General features: G+C 43.1%; 1 protein-coding gene across 7 annotated transcripts in view; it reads left to right on the forward strand.

Annotated features, from left to right (window-relative positions):
- The window catches only part of PPARGC1A (PPARG coactivator 1 alpha), a 663,528-nt gene extending 643,848 nt beyond the window's left edge, over nucleotides 1–19,680 (forward strand). For all 7 annotated transcript variants that reach the window (XM_082237364.1, XM_082237367.1, XM_082237363.1 and 4 more), the window contains 5 exons: nucleotides 205–309; nucleotides 462–582; nucleotides 7,906–8,027; nucleotides 8,630–8,781; nucleotides 13,400–19,680. In XM_082237364.1, coding sequence (XP_082093490.1) covers nucleotides 205–309; nucleotides 462–582; nucleotides 7,906–8,027; nucleotides 8,630–8,781; nucleotides 13,400–13,503 — 604 coding nt within the window. In that variant the 3' untranslated portion in view covers nucleotides 13,504–19,680. The remainder of the gene's footprint in view (nucleotides 1–204; nucleotides 310–461; nucleotides 583–7,905; nucleotides 8,028–8,629; nucleotides 8,782–13,399) is intronic.
- Nucleotides 19,681–19,891: the final 211 nt, after the last annotated feature.

Below are 19,891 nucleotides of genomic sequence, written 5' to 3' on the forward strand. Positions count from 1 at the left end.
GCTGGAGTCAGAATCTTAGACAAGTTGGACCTTTGAGCCAGCAAGGCGATGCATATTTTGTTGTTAGGTGGCTAAGAAATGCACATATTATGACAAAACCTTATCAGAAGATAGAAAGAAGCTATAGATGTGAGCCGTAGGAACCTGGGGATAACTCAGCCTTTACAATCAGTGACAAATGTTCTTTTTTATTTCTTCTAACAGATCTTCCTACTATCATGAGTCCAGTCACTGTAGACCCCTGGCATATAGAAGTTCTCCCTTGTATTCAAGATCCCGATCCAGATCGCCATATAGCCATAGACCCAGGTAGTGTAGCATCCCATATTTATACCTCTTGCATTTTTAACCTATATTTCTTTTTGCATGTATCAAAAGAACAACACACCCAATCTTTATTATTCATTGTACCTCTGGGAAATTCAGGCACTTGATTTTAATGATTAAGTTATGTCTCCTAGATATGACAGCTATGAGGAATATCAGCATGAAAGGCTGAAGAGGGAAGAATACCGCAAAGAATATGAAAAACGGGAAACTGAAAGGGCCAAACAAAGAGAGAGACAGAGGCAGAAAGCAATTGTAAGCACTATGCAGATAACTTTCATTTTGGAAGAGATTTGTTTTATACTCCTTTTCTCTGTCTTTTTTCTCCTTAAATGGAACAAACAAAACACACACACTAATCTCTTCACATGCATTTCTCAGTAATTCTGATCTCCTGTGCTCCAGTTGTGCTTTCATTTCAATGCTCACTTTGCCTTTAAAATGTAATATTTTAAAGCTACTGTAAATCATCACTTTCTACATTCTGTAGCCACTAGAAGACATATTAGAAAAGGGCTTTGTCATGGATAGTAAGCAGCAAAGTAGCTTAAATTTTCGTAGCATATGGGATGTATAGAAATATATAAATCTGCCATAGAAGCAGCAACTTCTGTAATGCAGACAAAAATGTGCTTTGTCCTAAGATGTTTGTCTTGGGGCATATGTGTGCTACAAAGTTAAGGCAGTTGTTTGCTTATTTCAATGCCGCTGCATCCCTTGAAGAATCTGGGTGACTCTTAACTTCGTTAGAGACCCTTTGCTCCCTCACAGAACTAAAGTTTCCCAAGAAAAGGAATAGCTTTTCAACCAGTTTCAGACTTTGTGTAAATTTGCTCCTGGCAGTGAGTCATTGGATAAATGCAGAGTATTGGCATAAGGTTTCGTGGTTACACAAAAGCTATACATTAGGTTTAAAACAAGGACTTGCTAGGGGTGTGTGTGTTGGGATTTGTTATTGCTGCAAATAGTTGGCTGGCTGCGTGAGGTCGGAGAAATATCACTGTAAAGAGTTACAACATGCCCTTGTATGACCTCTTGTCCCATACGCTCCCCCACCGAGATGTTGACATTCCTCCATTGACCTTGTATGCCTCTTTCAAGCAATAGTACAATAGCTCTGATTTTCCTAATGGCTTGAGCAAGGCCTGGGTCCATTTATATCTGGTTATAAGTTTTGAGAAGACTAAATTTGAGCTACATTGTTGGCTATGCCATTTCTTTGGAGCAAGGCTAGCAAATGCGGTCCCTTTGAGGTGTTAGGTTGCATCCCTGACCCTAATGGCTCTTGTGGTTGATGGGAGTCAGAGCCCAACAGCAGCTAAAGGGTTGGCTTCCCTTCTTTAGATGAACAAACATTTTCAGGTGTGCTACATGAATGTGTTGAAAGAGCCTTCCTACGGGCTGCAGGAAGAAGACAAGGGGCATTTGCTAGTGATTGTTCTCCACCAACACCACTCGCCCAACCTGTGTAATGTTGTGGTTTTGACACCACACTGACAAAGCAGATAATACGAGGCAGTGGTAGCAACTTAACAGCATATTTTACGTTTGGGACTTGAGACACATTTTTGAAAATTATTCAGAACCCAAAGCAAGATGAACTCCGTTGAACAAACCCCCATATTTCCGCATGTAGCAGATTGGACTAGATGATCCTTAGGGTCCCTTCCAGCTCTGCATTTCTATGATTCTAAGAAATAATACAAGTCAGCCAAGCATTGGGAGATAGACTATAGTGGCAACATGCATATTGTGAAAGCTTTCACATATGCGCCTTCAAAAATGTCTTTGAAAAATATTTCAGCTGTCATTTGTTGAGTGAGGTCTAAGGTATTCAGACAGAGAGCATATGCTGTTGTTGTTGTTGTTTTCATTTTCTTTTGGCAATTTCACATTACGCTATAAAAGAATGAATTTCTTTTTGGTAAGCGCCACCATCAAGACCCTAGCTTTGCACCATTTCCAATTCCAGACAGTGTGCTGGGGCAGTGGCACTGCTCACCTGACCTCCTGACAGCTGAGGGAGAAGTGGAGATGTGAAGTGGCGAGCTCAGCGCAGTGCAAACACACCAGCAGGAGCAATGGACTGGCTGCACCAATGCCTTTGCACTGCGCTGACCTTCCTGCCACTTCCCCCTCTCCCTCTGGATAAGTATCAGTAACTCACCTCTTGGGAGGTCAGGTGAGCAGGAAGGGCTGTAGCTGAAGGGCAGAGAATCTGCTTTGTGTAGAGAAGGCCCCAGATTCAGTCCCTAGAATCTGCAGGTAGAGATTTGCCTGAAGCCCTGGATAGCTACTGTCAATCTCTGTAGGCAGTGCTTTGACTCAGTATAAGACAGCATTCTATGTTCCTCTGCCTCACGCTACTGACTTCAGCTGAAGGTTGACCGAAACAGCATAAGGCAGCAAAAAACGTTTTGGGAAATAACAGGATTCCTATGCTTATTCACCAACGAATGAAACAGAAATGGGTAGATTCTTAAGCATAAAGACAAACCCCAAAATTTTGCCTACATCCCTCTCTTCATGGTTACTTCCCATACTCATATCCCTGCATGCAGGCATGAAAACATTATCTGCACAATTCCCCCCACCACCACCACTCCACAGTAACTCAGAGCAGGGTTTTAAGTGTGGCAGCCCCTGTTCTGTGGAACAGCATTACTGTCAAGATATGACAGGCTCCTACGATCTACACCAGGCATAGGCAACCTCGGCCCTCCAGATGTTTTGGGACTACAACTCCAGTCATCCCTAGCTAACAGGACCAGTGGTCAGGGATGATGGGAATTGTAGTCCCAAAACATCTGGAACTACACTTCTGGAAACAATTGAAGACATTTTTGTTCTGACAAATCTTCCCAGCTTAGATAAACAGGTCTTTGCCACAAGTGTCTAATTTGTGTGGTTTTCGTTTGTTGTAAATTTATCTGCATTTTTAACTATTTGTGTGTGTCTATTGTACATTGCTTTGAGATGATTTTGTATAAGGCAATTACAGTGGAACCTCGGGTTGCGGACGTAATCTGTGACGGAGGCACGTCCGCAACCCACAGCGTTCGCATCCTGAAGTGCCACTTCTGCGCATACGCAAAGTGTGATTTAGCGCTTCTGCGCATGTGCAAGCGGTGAAACCCAGAAGTAACCCGTTCCGGTACTTCCAGGTTTGCCGCGGTCCGTAACCCAAAAACACATAACCTGAAGTGGCCATAACATGAGGTATGACTGCAATAGATTCTTGATGATGATGATGATTACCAGAGCAGGGTGATGTGGACCAATGCAGCGTGAGACCATACTGCTCCTACTGTTAGTGTTACCAGCTCTTCAGAATAAAAAAATTCCTTCCAGTACCACCTTAAAGACCAACTAAATTAGTTCTTGGTATGAGCTTTCGTGTGCATGCACACTTCTTCAGATACACTGTGTATCTGAAGAAGTGTGCATGCACACGAAAGCTCATACCAAGAACTAACTTAGTTGGTCTTTAAGGTGCTACTGGAAGGAATTTTTTTATTTTGACTATGGCAGACCAACACGGCTACCTATCAGCTCTTCAGAGTATGCACTCTTAAGAACCCAGATAAAAGAGGTGCATGCATGCATCGTCTAACTTTTTTTCATTTGCTAAAAGCAGCCATGTGTGGATGCTGGGATAGGGGATCTGGATAATCTCTTGGAAACATGCATGGCCATCAAACATTGGCAGATGCATCAAAGCAAGATGACCTTAAAACTTGTCTGAAGTTGGAAAGAGAACTTCAGACGTTTCTATAAATCCCTCTTTGCTGAAAAATAGGATCTTCCCTTGCATTTGCAATTTTTTAAAAATAATTTCTAGAACAAGTACAAAAGAGAGCAGGATAATGAAGCGACACAGTGCAGCAACTAAGAGACAGTGGTACCTCGGGTTACAAACTTAATTCGTTCCGGAGGTCCGTTCTTAACCCAAAACCTTTCTTAACCTGAGGTGCGCTTTCACTAATGGGGCCTCCTGCTGCCGCCGGTGCAAAATTTCCATTCTCGTTCTGGGGCAAAGTTCTCAACTCGAGGTACGACTTCCGGGTTAGCGGAGTTTGTAACCCAAAGTGTTTGTAACCCGAGGTACCATTGTACTTTGCATCTGAACAGTGCCTGGACAGGAAACATCCTGGAAACTCTATGTACATTATCTTGATTTCTTGGGTATAGGAGGCAGGAATGTTCACAGCCACTATATGTTATGACTTAGGTGGCCTTAAAAGGCATATTCATGGGTGGTAGGCTATCAAAGGCTATTAGGTAAAGGTAAAGGGACCCCTGACCATTAGGTCCAATCACAGACGACTCTGGGGTTGCGGCGCTCATCTTGTTTTATTGGCCGAGAGAGCCTGCGTACAGCTTCCGGGTCATGTGGCTAGCATGACTAAGCCACTTCTGGCGAAACCAGAGCAGTGCACAGAAACGCCGTTTACCTTCCCACTGGATTGGTACCTATTTATCTACTTGCACTTTGACGTGCTTTTGAACTGCTAGGTTGCCAGGAGCAGGGACTGAACAACGGGAGCTCACCCCATCGTGGGGATTCGCACAGCTGACCTTCCGATCGGCAAGCCCTATGCTTGTGGTTTAGGCTATTAGCTAGGAGTTAAATGGAACCTCCATCGTCAGTTGGCGTATATTACTAGTTTACTAGGAACAAGCAGTGGGGCCACACTGTTTGCTGCATAGCTGTGTATTGCTTCTATTCACCCTTGCAAATTTATGGCCCCATATCAGAGAAACAGCAAAGAAAGCCACTGTAACCCTCTTGGAATTATGAAAAGCCATGTAAGAGTTGAAACACAAACTATGCCTCCCAATCTGTGGGCACAATGGCATGCCGTTTAAGGGAATAGTTAGTGGAATCTTTTGCCGCTCTCGCATACTGGAGGACATATGGTACATTTCAGTTTCAAATTTGAATTTCTGTGCCTTGGTCGTTTTTACTTATTCCCTTAATTGTACTTCACCAAGCTTTTTTATTTTTTTAATGGTTTGGTTTTAGCAGGGTTATCTCTCGCAGCCTAAATAAAGAGAAGAAGGGGAAATAGAAGCCAAAAATAATCACACTCGTGACAAATCTCGTGGAGCATATGCAGTATTTATTCCCATCACATAGCTCTATTACGTTTTCAATGTTGGTGCATGAAACATTATGGGTCTCCACCCCCCACCCCCCGCTTCCAATCCAGATATATTATCTGAAATGAAGTGTATTAGAAAGTCTGCTGTTACGTTATGCTCCATCTGGTCAGTCATTTTGGTTCAATAGCTAGTGTCAACCAAATTGTTTCTTATCAAGTGGTTCAGCGCAGTTAAATTTTGTTTTGTTAAGACATTTGTGTGTGATGGGGGGGGGAGGAATATTGCAGAACATGTGCAAATCTTTACTGTTCCCAGATTTATGAGCTGAATCCTCCTATTTCAAGGCAGGGCCATTAGGAGCAAACACAACCTAAAATAAAGTCAAGGAGTATGAAATGGAAACAGAGACCATGCTTACATGTTCCTGACACATTATACCATATGCTGGTAATTCTTCTGAGACTTACCCCTCAATATGATGTTGCCATTGTTGCCTCTCTCCATGAATTCTACACATGGACTGAGTGCACTAGTCCCATCCCTGTTGCGCTCCATGAACTGGGAAGTGGAGACTCCTTGTGCTATCTAGAACCTTAGGTAAAGGTAAAGGGACCCCTGACCATTAGGGTCCAGTCGTGACCGACTCTGGGGTTGCGGCGCTCATCTCGCTTTATTGGCCGAGGGAGCCGGCATACAGCTTCTGGGTCCTGTGGCCGGCATGACAAAGCCGCTTCTGGCAAACCAGAGCAGCACACGGAAACGCCGTTTACCTTCCCGCCGGAGCGGTACCTATTTATCTACTTGCACTTTGATGTGCTTTTGAACTGCTAGGTGGACAGGAGCTGGGACTGAGCAGCGGGAGCTCACCCCATTGCGGGGATTTGAACCGTCGACCTTCTGATCGGCAAGTCCTAGGCTCTGTGGTTTAACCCACAGCGCCACCCGCATCCGCCACAGCGCCAAGCTTTCTCAAACTTGGGTCTCCAGATGTTGTTGGACTACAGCTCCATCAACCTTGGCCAATGGTCCTGGTAGCTAGGGATGAATAGAGTTCTATATTAGCTAAGGGACCAGAAGCATAGAGTTGTGAACACATGCACATAGGTTTTCCGATACCCCCCACCCCACGGTATCAGGATTTGTTTTACTTCACACTGCTTCGGGAAGATTTTGGGCATCACATGGCACGGTGGAGTCTCAAACAAAGATGTGTACTCCCAAGCCCACATCCCCATCATATTTGCAGTCTCAATGACATCTATGCTGGCTTCGTCATGTCCACAGAATGGAAGTTGGCAAGATCCCCAAAGACATTCTCTATGGGGAGCTGGCTTCAGGAAGCAGGCCTGTTGGCAGATTAACTCTGCTTTGCAAAATTGTCTGCAAGTGTGACATGAAGCTGGCAACAGAGGCGAGCGAACGAAGGCGTCGGCGCACCTGGGGCGGGGCGTCGCTATGTAGGGCGCACGTGCTATGTATGATGCATGCGTCGTGCGTAGTGACATCGCACATGCGCTGTACACAGTGGTTTGCCCACAGCACTGGGATCCTCTGCTCACGGCTCAAGCCGCAAATGAAGGATTCTCCATATGCGGCAGTGGCAGCACAATGGCTGCTCACGCTACCGCGAGCCACTGCAGAGCGCCTTCTTCTCACCCCTGCAGACATGGCACCCGGGGCGCAACCCCCCCCCCCCGTTGCGACACCACTGGCTGGCAATATCAACTACATTGTGTGGGAATCCCTTGCAGAAAAACACAGTGTCTGGAGCCAATCAGGTTGTGAATCCACAACTGTAACCAGAGGAGGAATGACCATTAGAAGGAATTAAGAGAGAACAAATGCCATTGTGCATCTGTAGCAGCACAACCAGACGCCTTTATCTGCTCCACCTGCAGTAAAACATGGCTGTCCTGTATCAGTCTCTACAACTGCAGCAGGCATTGTAAAACTCTCCAGTACCCCTGAAGGTACACTCTTCTCATGAGACAGAAGGATGCCAACAAAACATGCTCATGGAGAGTTAGTCAGACCAAACTTGCTCAACCTATGGCTCATTCCATTTTTTAGGAGTGTACAAATCTGCTACAATTTCTACAGCCCAATTTTTTTCTAGACAAAGGGATTTAGCACTTTAAAATTTATATATTAAATTTAATTTTTATATAAGAAGGATTTATACACAGCCTTTTAGTGTCTTGCAGCACAGATAAGTCGGTTTAAAAAAAATGCAAAATGCTAAAAATCAAAGACCTGATCCCTACAATAAAGAATAAAGACAACACAAAATTTAATGCTATTGCCAAGTAACAAGTCAGCCAAACCACCCCAAAACAGATAAAAGGCGGATCTGCTCTTTCAAATTAGGTGGTCTTAAACTAGCATATTAGAATTATACATCACCTCAGTTTTATATATGTATTTTATATATGTATTTTCAAACAAGCTATTTCATGTGCTCCTCTCTAACAGGAAGAACGACGTGTAATTTATGTGGGCAAAATTGGGCCTGACACGACCCGAACAGAACTGAGAGACCGGTTTGAAGTTTTTGGTGAAATTGAGGAGTGCACCGTAAATCTACAGGACGATGGGTGAGATTAGCCTTTAAGATTATTCCTTGTTAGGAAGTGTGTACAGTGATACCTCTGGTTAAGAACTTAGTTCGTTCCGGAGGTCTGTTCTTAACCTGAAACTGTTCTTAATCTGAGGTACCACTTTAGCTAATGGGACCTGCCACACAATTTCTGTTCTTATCCTGAGGTAACGTTCTTAACCTGAGGTATTGCTTCCAGATTAGCAGAGTCTGTAACCTGAAGTGTCTGTAACCTGAGGTGTTTGTAACCTGAGGTGTTTATAACCCCCTGTACATTTAAAAAAGAAAGGAAGATGCCCGTAAGTTCGTGGCAACAAGAAAGTGCTGTATCAGAAGTCAAGCTAAAGTTTTAAAAAATCTCTCCCCCCCCCACTTTCCCCCTTATTTATTCATCTTGCTATAGTTGAAATTTCATGTCCCAGAAAAAAAGTATTTAGCTGGCTGACAGGACAATTGTGCTGATGAATGGACGCAGTGGTGTTGGCATTTACGCTAGGTGAGCCCCCGTAGAGTTCTTGCTTCTTAGGAAATGGTGACATTGACGTGCATTAATACTTTTTAATTGTAATTCTCAACAGCATGTTTTCTTTTCAATTACAGAGATAGCTATGGTTTCATCACTTACCGCTACACTTGTGATGCCTTTGCCGCTCTAGAAAATGGGTACACACTGCGCAGAGCCAACGAACCTGACTTCGAACTGTATTTTTGTGGACAAAAGCAATTTTGCAAGTCTAACTATGCAGACCTAGGTATGGCATTTACTTCTTGGGGGGGGGGGGCTGAATGTAGGGTCTGCAATTTCAGTTTACTCGTGGGTCTTCCTATGATTTTTCAAGCTGGAACAAACATTAAAATTAAATTTAGAGGACCTTGTTTGAAAAGTAGCTGCAGTTGTTTCAAAAGTGCTTTCTAAACCAAATTCAGGTCTGTTTTTGCCAATGTGGAAGATTGCCATTTCAAAGTTCTCAGCATGTGGGGACAGCAAAAGGGAGTACAGCCAGTGGCGTAGCGTGGGGGGTGCAGGGGCGGCCGGCCGCACAGGGCGCAACATCTGGGGTTTAGGGTTAGGGGGCGCAAATCCACGGGTTAGGGGGCGCAAATTACTTGCCTTGCCCCGGGTGCTGACAACCCACGCTACGCCACTGAGCCCAGCTCTGCTTGTGGTAAAGTGTTGTGAAGTTGTTTCCCTGCCACCATAGATTTCAGTTGTGCCTGTGTTCTTTGTACCGCTGCAGAACCACCCTTGGGCAGTTAGTGGACTTCAGATAGCAGCATCGCACTAGGGATGATACACATGTGCTAATCCTCACGCCCTCTGCTCCTATTTTCACCACCTTCAAATTGTGATAAAGCCACTTTTTAAAAATAAAAATTAAAACATTCATAGCCCAATGCTTCTGGTACGAAAAAAACACTCACGGCGGCTTTCAGCATTTGAAATTACAGCCAACGAGATGAGGTCATCAGTTAAAATCAAAACACATTTTTCAACAACTGGTGGAAAGTAGCAAGGGTGTGTGCCAACCATATTTTTACAGGGCAAGGTGTTTTATAATCTGGGTGCAGTCGCTGAGATGGCCCTCCCTCTCATCCCACCATAGATGGGACAGGGTGGGACACACCATGGATGATATACAGAGAAGGGTCTCTCCTTCTGATCTCAGGAAGCAGGCAGCATTATTTGGAAGAAGGGAGTCCCTATAGCATCCTAGACCTGGGGACATGGGTGGCACTGTGGTCTAAACCACTGAGCCTCTTGGGCTTGCCAATTGGAAGGTCAGCAATTCGAATCCCCATGACGCAGTGAACTCCTGTTCCCAGGAGCGTCCCAGCTCCTGCCAACCTAGCAGTTCAAAAGCACATCAGTGCAAGTAGATAAATAGGCACCACTGCGGCAGGAAGGTAAACAGCATTTCCGTGCGCTCTGGTTTCTGTCACAGTGTCCCGTTGCACCGGAAGCAATTTAGTCATGCTGGCCACATGACCAGCTGTCTGTGGACAAACACTGGCTCCCTCGGCCTGAAAGCAAGATTAGCGCTACAACCCCATAGTTGCCCTTGACTGGACTTAACCATCCAGGGGTCCCTCACCCTTTACTTGCCTATCATCCTGGACCTTAGCCATTTCATACATCACCACAGCAGCGCCTGTAGATAAGGCAGCTAGCACTCTCCTGATAAATGGCTTCTGAGATGTGTTTATCCAAAGACCCTTTTTCTTATAATGAATTCTCTTAACTATATATTTGAATATTAAAGGTTAAGCAGGAGGATAGGAAATGTTTCTCTTTTACCAAAAATAGGATTAAGTGTGATGACACTTGTAGCCGTCCTTAATAGTCTAATTGTGTGGAGGTTTTTAAACATTAAATTAATGACCAGGATCGTTAAGATTTCAGCATACTGCTATTCCTCTGTCTGTCTGAAATCTTGTACACTCTCCCTCTCCTTTGTGTAATGCGGGAAGTGAATACAAAACAATATTTCCCCTAGCCAATTGATGTCTTCTCCGAGTCTAAATGATAAAGGCGATACGCATTGTTCAAAGTGAATATGCTATAATTCACTTCACTGGCTAAATAGATAGTGTAAACCCACAGAAAGGCAGCTGACTGCCGGAGAGATAGAGGCCCAGTGATGAAAATATAAAAGGTGGCAAATCATTTGTTCAAACACTGGCTGATAAAACCAGTAAAGACAGATTGAAGTCTTGACTTATCTTCCACACTGATGAAGTCAGGGGCATTTTTAGTATCTCAAAACATCTAGGGTATAAAATAACCTGCCTTAAAGAGACCTTCTTGAACATTATCCATCACTGGGGGTTAGTTCTGGAAGAGCTTTCCATGTTGTCAGTGTATCCTCACACCTTTTCCTCATCAGAACTTCAGAATGCCTTTCCGAGTTTTTGTTTTAAAGATTGCTGTCCCTTTCCTATAAGGGGGGGGGGGGGAATGAGTCAAATGTAGAATAGCGAAACCCTGAACACAAATAGCTAATTTATTATCTATTTTAAACTAATCTGTCTTCTAAGGGTGGTTGTAGTTAATGGAACTACCAGAACAGTACGTCTGATGAGCCCACAATTTGTGTTCAAAATGGCTTGTAACATTCTGCAAGGAATAACTGTGACCCAGCATAATATGCTGTGAATTAAATGCAGCACTAAAGCTAAGAGGGGTTTTTGTTGAGGGGCTTGTAGTAAGCATTTGCTTACATATCCAGATACCATCTCACTGGGGTAAGAGTCCTGTATGGGTAGCCCTGCTGCTGAAGTGTGTGTGTGTTTGTGTGTGTGTGTGTTTGTGTGTGTAAGACGCGGGTGGCGCTGTGGGTTAAACCACAGAGCCTAGGGCTTGCTGATCATAAGGTCGGCGGTTCGAATCCCCGTGATGGGGTGAGCTTCCATTGCTCGGTCCCTGCTCCTGACAACCTAGCAGTTCGAAAGCACGCCAAAGTGCAAGTAGATAAGTACCACTCCAGCGGGAAGGTAAACGGCGTTTCCATGCGCTGCTCTGGTTTGCCAGAAGCGGCTTTGTCATGCTGGCCACATGACCCGGAAGCTGTACGCCGGCTCCCTCGGCCAATAAAGCGAGAAAAGCGCTGCAACCCCAGAGTTGGTCACGACTGGACCTAATGGTCAGGGGTCCCTTTACCTTTAAGGGTGTGTAAGTGTGTAAATAAAAATAGCCCCTTCTAACGGTTCTTGTAGTGGAGTCTCCTTCCATTGGGCTCTGTTTCTATTACAGGGGTCAGCAAACCTTTTCAGCAGGGGGGCTGGTCCACTGTCCCTCAGACCTTGTGGGGGGGGGAGGCTATATTTTGGGGGAAACTGAACAAATTCCTATGCCCCACAAATAACCCAGAGATGCATTTTAAATAAAAGGATACATTCTACTCATGTAAAAACACGCAGATTCCCGGACCATCCGTGGGCCGGATTGAGAAGGCGATTGGGCCAGATCTGGCCCCTGGGCCTTGGTTTGCCTACCCATGGACTAGAAGATTGAGGTAATAGGGGAAAACTGCATGCATAGTTGTGTCACCCCTTCTGGGAACTGGTACCACATTGGCATGGGAAGGCAGCATAGTGGAATGGTCCCCTGCAAAATGGCTTTAATGCCAAGTGATGTGGAATCATAGAATCATAGAGTTGGAAGAGACCACAAGGGCCATCGAGTCCAACCCCCTGCCAAGCAGGAAACACCATCAGAGCACTCCTGACATATGGTTGTCAAGCCTCTGCTTAAAGACCTCCAAAGTAGGAGACTCCACCACACTCCTTGGCAGCAAATTCCACTGTCGAACAGCTCTTACTGTCAGGAAGTTCTTCCTAATGTTTAGGTGGAATCTTCTTTCTTGTAGTTTGGATCCATTGCTCCGTGTCCGCTTCTCTGGAGCAGCAGAAAACAACCTTTCTCCCTCCTCTATGTGACATCCTTTTATATATTTGAACATGGCTGTCATATCACCCCTTAACCCCTTAGCCACCTTCCACATAGCAGTAAAGATAAGGTTGGAAGGAAGCCACGTCACTAAAAATAATGTTGGCTGGACCTGTAGTAGCATGAAGAATGCAAATGGAAGGGGGTAATTTTTAAAAAACCAAGATGGAAAACTATGAGAAATACAACAGGAAATGGGAACGGAAGATATGGAACTGGATGCGAATTAATGAAGGCATAATAAATAAAACCAATTATGGAATATCATTTAATATATCATCACAGATAGACTCTAGTATAGACAGAGGTGGAAATATTAGTGCTTAATATTGAGGAATGGTTGTGGAAGTAGTTGATATGTTTGATTAGAAGAAAGCTATTGTTGAAATTTATCAGTAACCATAACTAGAGAGAACCCCTTTTGGATTTTTTTGTGTAAAAAGGAAAATGATTTAATCTGAATTACTTGGTTTGGAGGACTTTGAAAATATTTCCTCATACAGTGTGATGTCATTCAAGAGTGAATATTTTGAAAATTTTATTTTATATAACTGATAGACAATCATAAGTCCTTTTTATTTTCCCTCTTTTTTTCTCCCCCCCCGCTCTGCTGTTTTGTTTTTGTTTTTATTTAGATTAGTTTATTTTGTCTTATTGTATTATGAAAAATATTTTTTTAAAAACAAACAGATAAATAGCATGAAGAATGTGTAATAGTTGCTAGGCTACTACTCAAATAGGTAGCCAAATTAGTTATTGTTATCCATTGCAGATTGGACTCTAGTCTTGATGAATCCTAGTGCAATTTGCATTCCCAAAGTTGCATGCAAACCAGCCAGTAGTGTCACGTCAAGGATACTCTCTCTATATAAAAAAATCATATCACAATAGTCACGACTCTACCTATCTATCTCTTCTTCCAGATTCAAACTCAGACGATTTTGATCCTGCTTCTACTAAGAGCAAGTATGACTCCATGGATTTTGACAGCTTACTCAAAGAGGCACAGCGAAGCTTGCGGAGGTAACGTGCATCATGGCCAAGGAAAATGGAGGGATGGCGAATACCTCATGGACGTCAAGTCCTTCAATAACGAACAATGAAGAAGTCACGCTTACAAATTTCTCCCTAACTCCACACACTCTCCATATACAAAAACATAGTTTACATGGACAGCTGCTTAAGGAATGAAGAGGCAAAATGGGTCTGGTGTGAGCACTTGTGTACCCCTGAGTCTCAACTTTGCTTTTCCAGAGTGAAGAGGGTGAGGGTTTTGATCTTTGTAGAGTGCCAAGCGAGAACCATTTGACATGGCAGCAGTTCCATAGAGATACGTTTAAAAAAAAATATATGCGAACTCCAAAATTGTGTACATAGAACATTTTCAAAATGAAGCAAATTCAAACTTCCGCTGCTGACAACCTGAGACACACTGCAGGTTTTGGGATTTTGTTTGTTTGTTTGTTTCATTCAAGAAGCTTCTTCTCACGCCATGTTGTTTTAAAATGATGACAATCCTGAAGAAATCTACAGATCCACACGGTCCGCCATCTTTCATTGTGCTTCTCTCACGAAGGCAAGGGAAGGGCAGAAAATGGTGGAAGGATTCAAAACTTCCATAGCGTTTTAAAGTTCTGTCTTTTTAATTGTGACATCCATGTCAGCGTCCAAAACATTTATCTCACATAGAGAAATTTCGAGACCCTCATTAACAGCCAGCTTCTTGGGTGTTTTTCTCCCTTCGATGAGCCGACATGGTGTTACGCTACAAAAACATTGAGGGCAAATCTTATGGGGAGGGTTGGAGGGGTTTGTGGATGTACAGTTAGATTATATACTACATTCATGAATGTAGTTAAGTATTTACAGATGTTAAATGGAGTATTTTTATTTTGTGTACATACCGTATGACAAGACGATGCTTTTTTTTGTTACAGCTATGCACTGTAAATGCAGCGTTCTTTTAAGAAGAGGAAAATAACTGCTGAAATTTTTCTTAATCAAGAATATTCAAATGTAATTATATGGGGCAGAACAATATTGTACACTAACATATTTAGAAAGCTGAACTTAACGCTTATATATATTTGATTGTAAAAGAAAAAGAAAAGTGTGTGTGGGTGCGTGTTGAGTGCAAAAATATTGATGCTATACGCACATCATCCATCCCCTCTTTGATTAGCTTATCTAATAACATTGACCAGAATTCAGCCAAAGTTAAAAACAAAAGTTATCGATTAGCTAGACTGGCGTAATTGTGTCTGTCCTTTGCCATGCCACAAAATGTCTACCCACGGTATTTCGCAGTATGCCAGTGTAGGGATCTGGATATATATTTCCGTATATTTGTATTACATTTGATATTAAAGCCCTGAGCCCTCCAGATGGATGACTAATTTAGGACATAAAGTCAAGAAGGAGGTTGCAACGCTTAGCAGAGAAGCAACCACCAGGAATTTGCCTCTCTGCATCTCTAAGTCCTATTCATTTCATTGGAGGAGTTGGGCACACACTTAAATCTCTCAGTTGAGTTTGCTTGAGACTGCAGTCCGATCCATACTTAATTGCACTGCAAAAGTACTTAACTTTGGCTGGATCATACCTTTGTCAAGAACTTAACCTTGGGCAACAAGGCATTAACCTCCTTTGCAATATTTTTTCCCACATTTTTTGGGGGTGCCTCTTTCTTTAGCTGTTTTATATAAACAAAATTTATTAATGGGGGCGGGGCGGGATATTTTTCTCATTTAAAAGTTTTTTCTAGGAGATGCCATAATTTTATGTGAAGCTTCTCAAATGGGAAATCATTAAGAAGTGTTTTTATTTTATGTATCGATGATAGTTTTGGAACTAGAAGTCACAAATCTTTTTAAAAATGATACTTTGTTTTAATCGTTGTGACTTTAATTTGATAAAGAAAATTTGCTGTGGTACAGAGCACAGTTATGGTTTTTACAATAATCCTGTGTGTCTGAACACTGTTCTTGAAGCCAGTAATCTGTTCATTGGCAGAGTTCAATGATTATCTATGATTTTGAAATGTACGCATCCTCTGTATAAACACTAATTCTTCATTCCTTTGTTTACTTAAAGATGCATATTTATCGGTTGTGATTAACCTATTTATTATAAATTATGAGGTGACTAAAATAATAAAAAGGCCAGTGGACATTTTTATGTAGGATGCACACCGGTTGTCAGGTTGCTAAATGCATTATTTTCATTTGGTGGGGGGGGGGAATCTAGCTTTTTCTTCCTTCAGAAGCAGTGATTCTTCCTCCTTCTTCTTTTTCTTTAACTATGCACTAATATGGCCTTAGAGGTGCCCATGACATTGTGGGAGCCTTCAGATCGTATCAGGATCGTAGAATCCATTTGCAAGTTTATGGGCTGGCACAATGCAAGCAGCTAAAATAGACTAACTTGTGCAGCCATCATATGACTGATGTCTTGTCCATTCAAGTCATTCCTGTCAATTACCCTATTGGATTTCAAGTCAAACACCCATCACAAGGTTGTTACTCCTTTTAAGTTTGCTCTTTAGGGCTTTCACTGCTTGTTTACAGAATAAACGAAAATCTCCCCAGAGAGATTATGGCGCTCAGAATGTATACAGACCTGCCCAAACCAAACTCTTTAGACGCCACATGGGCAGACACACCAGTGCACACAGAGAATCCCAATATGGTTCAGTAGATCCCTGTTTTCCGTCTAGAGATCCATAGGCAACCAAAGGGGCTACCGTGGGCCTTGTGTGCCCGTCCAGCCCTAAGAAAATGAGTAACTTCAAGTGAAGAGAATGGATTCAGTGGGGATTTGAGAGTCGTTCACAGACCTCCCATTGACTCAAGTGCTCATTGCGCCACCCTGCAGTTGATTATAGAGCAGCTGTTCTCAACCTGTGGGTCCCCAGATGTTGTTGGACTACAGCTCCCATCATCCCTGAGCTCTGGCCTTGCTAACTAGGGGTGATGGGAGTTGTAGTCCAACATCATCTGGGGAACCAGAGGTTGAGAACCGCTGTTATAGAGGCAGGCAAAAGGGAAAGCAGCGCTCAGTTGAATTTTATCTAGATCTTGTGTACCTGGCTGCTGCAGCCACAGAGCCCTTGAACATGCCCACTCCATGGTGTGATGGCAGTGGAGATGGTGGGCAGCCATTTGCCTGCTTGAGCCACCCATTAAGCATATATAGCAGTAGGTGGAATACACTGCAGTATTAACTAGGGGTCTTTGGACCAGATGCTTAGCACTTGGGTATGAGGAGGTCCTAGAGTTGGAAGGGACCCCGAGGGTCATCTAGTCCAACCCCCCCAATGCAAGAATCTTTTGCCCAATGTGGGGCTTGAACCCTTGACCCTGATAATTAAGAGCCCCATCCTCTACCAACCCAGTTCCTGCTCACATGCATATTCAAGTGGGGAAAGGCACATTGAAACATATCCCATGTTTTTCAGTACTGAGATATTAACACCTCAGCACCAAAAATATGGTAACAACTGCTTGTTACTTAATCTTGAAAGCGGAAGTGGTTTCTGAATTGTAATCAACTGTGCCTACTTTCTACTGTGCACACAGCATGGAGGAGCCACTCCCCCTTCATGTGACCTGACACCTACGATAGACATGTGAACGGAACCATTTGGGTCAGGTTCGTCCCTCGATTGTCCCCAAGGGAGGCGGGGCAGCCTTGCTTTGGGGGAAGGGGCCACAGGTGGCAAAACAGAACAGGCTCTTTGGTTGCAAATAATGTTCCAGGCATCGTTTCCTGCTGTGGATCGTGAAACTTGATTCCAAGCCCCATTATCCCTAGTGCAAAAGTGGGGGATCTCATTTGTCCTGGAAGAATGAATGGGAGTGTGGCGGAGGCAGAATACTTTGAAAGGAGGGGGGGGGTTGAGCTTTTGGCTGTTCAAAAGCATTTGATTTGTTTTGAACATTTAAAAGACAACTGATGGAGGGGAGAGAGCTGGATAAAATTCTTCCATCCTTATGTTCTACACTTTGAACCTGGTGGCTTCATTTAATTACCATGGCCAGTAGCCACTGATAGGGTACTGACTAAGAACCTAGGATCACTGCTAGGTCGGACAGAAGTCTTACCTAGTTCAGCTTATATCCTGCTTGCCACAGTCATTAAAAAGGAATTCCGCAAGCAGGATGTGAATGCAATAGCTGCCTTGTCCTCCAGTGACTGGTATGCTATCCTGGAGCCATCGCTGGTAGCAATTGATAGCCTTAAGTTCCTTCAATTTGTCCCCTTTTCAAGCTGTCTGGGTTCACAGCCAACACCACACCTTTCAGTAACCAGTTTCATAGTTTTAACTATGCACTGTGTGGGGTAAGTCTCACATGGGGTAGGAACTATCCATGGGTGAGGCTCTTGCCTACACATGTCCCATGCTGAAAGGGACATGTGTAGTTATACATTTGAAACAGGGATGGTCTCAGTGGAGCACTTACCATTGTTTGGCAGTGATTGCTTCTGAAGATACAACATACCTACCTATTTATTCTCCCCCTTCCCTAAAGTGCAGGGGAAACGATTTTGTCCCATGATCAGTGCAGCTGAGTCTGACAGTTATCCTCATTTTTATCACCAGCATATTGTTTTCCAGTAGATTCCACTGTGTCCTGTTCTATGCCTGCTCTTTTCCGTCTTTGTATTCCTCAGTAGGTAGATAGCAATAAAAAGAGAACTTTTTCGCAAGTTCTGTTTCGCACCCTGTCAATCTGCGTAATCCTTGCCATCCATTGCTTTGTAGGTTGAAGATACAGGTATTTTAACTTTTGATTGTGTGAATGCCAAACTAAACGTTTACAGCTTTTTTCTTTCTGGATTTTGAGTGTCTTCTGTTGTAAAGGAAAAAAAATTTAAAGCAATAAATTATTTTTTAAGAAATCAATATTTAGTATATCATGTGTTCAAGGATGAGACGCATTGCTGATTTTTGCCTTTCAATTTTAGTGATTCAATTTTTAAATACATCCTATTTGGCCCTGGATTGCTGACATAAAGAAAAACGTGTGCGTGCTTAAGTTTTCAGGTAGCTGCTATGTCACAGTTCAGGGTTTCGTTTCTTTCTGGCCTGATAAATATCTTGTTCTTGAAGATGGCTCTCCCTTTGCCAGTATCAAAGCACATATGGAATTAATGTGATTGTGTGGTTGGAGAGCAATCCGGTCCAATCTCTGCATGGGAAGCACGCTGCCATACACAAATCTCTTGTTGAACAGGGAACTGCAGGTGCCTATCAGATGCCTGTCTCAATTCAGATACCATCTCTCCTCATTGCATTCACATCCACATTTCTGGCGCAAATAGTCATGCATAACTGCAAGCAACTACAGGTCGGGACATATATTGTTGGACAATCTCTGTGGGTAGCCCATCAAGCGCTTCTTCAAAAAGGCGTTTCATATTTGCACATATCCTACGTTGCCAAATTGTAGCATAGATCTGTATGTTTTTTAGATGAAGATGTTTTGCCTCTGCTCCCATGCTGTGGTAAGTACCATATCTGGTAAGAGAACCAGTACTTAGAAACAATAGCCTTTCTAAGTGATATAACAAAGCAATTCCTCCATAACACAAAAATGATCAGAATCCAAACAGGGGGAGTCCAAAATTGGGGGAGAAAAATAGCAATTGGTGCAAAATGGCTCCAAACCACTGCTGTCCTGCCAGCAAAGATCATAACGCAGAAGGAGTGGTTTTTGCTGTTAGTGTGTAATGAGCTGGGTCAGTTTGGAAAAAAATAAAATAAAACCTTTTTATATCCCTTTAGATGTGAGCTTCCAGTAGGCAATGATTATGTGTCCTTTTAGGATGGCTGTAATGGAACTTCAATCACTGTAGTATAAGATCTGATCTATAAATGACCTAGACTAGCCATGTAATGTGATGATTCTAAATTTGTACCTATGTGACAGACATTTTCAATAATGTGAAACTACTGATCTGATGCAACTACTGTAAAATGTGTACAGTAGGGAGAAAGTGGTAAAAACTGAACAAAGGAGAGCGAGCTATTAGACGAGCCCTCCCTGGGCACCCCCTTGATCTCTTTATGTACTGTTGTAGTTTTTAAACTCGCTGTATGACAATTTCCTGTGATGTCCCGATCCCCCCCTTTAAAAGCAAAAACAAAACATGCAGTACATGCAGCTTCAATGAGCAAAATAAAGGGAATTGAATGTTTCAACCCCACTTGTTGATTTTTCCCTTATTTGTCCTGGGCAAGCAAGGTCTGTCTTTCCAAGCTAGCTGTGGACAGGATTTTGCATGTATGGATTGGGGGGAGGGAGGGGCGACACAGACTTTGGAGCATGAAATTGGACAGCATTTCTGCTTTCGTCTGAAAGTTTTCTTAGTCTTCTAGTTTGAATCTGTGCAAATGAATGGTTATTGAAATA

Source organism: Podarcis vaucheri, assembly GCF_965113315.1.
Source record: "Podarcis vaucheri genome assembly, chromosome: 9".
Classification (NCBI taxonomy): Eukaryota; Metazoa; Chordata; class Lepidosauria; order Squamata; family Lacertidae; genus Podarcis; species Podarcis vaucheri.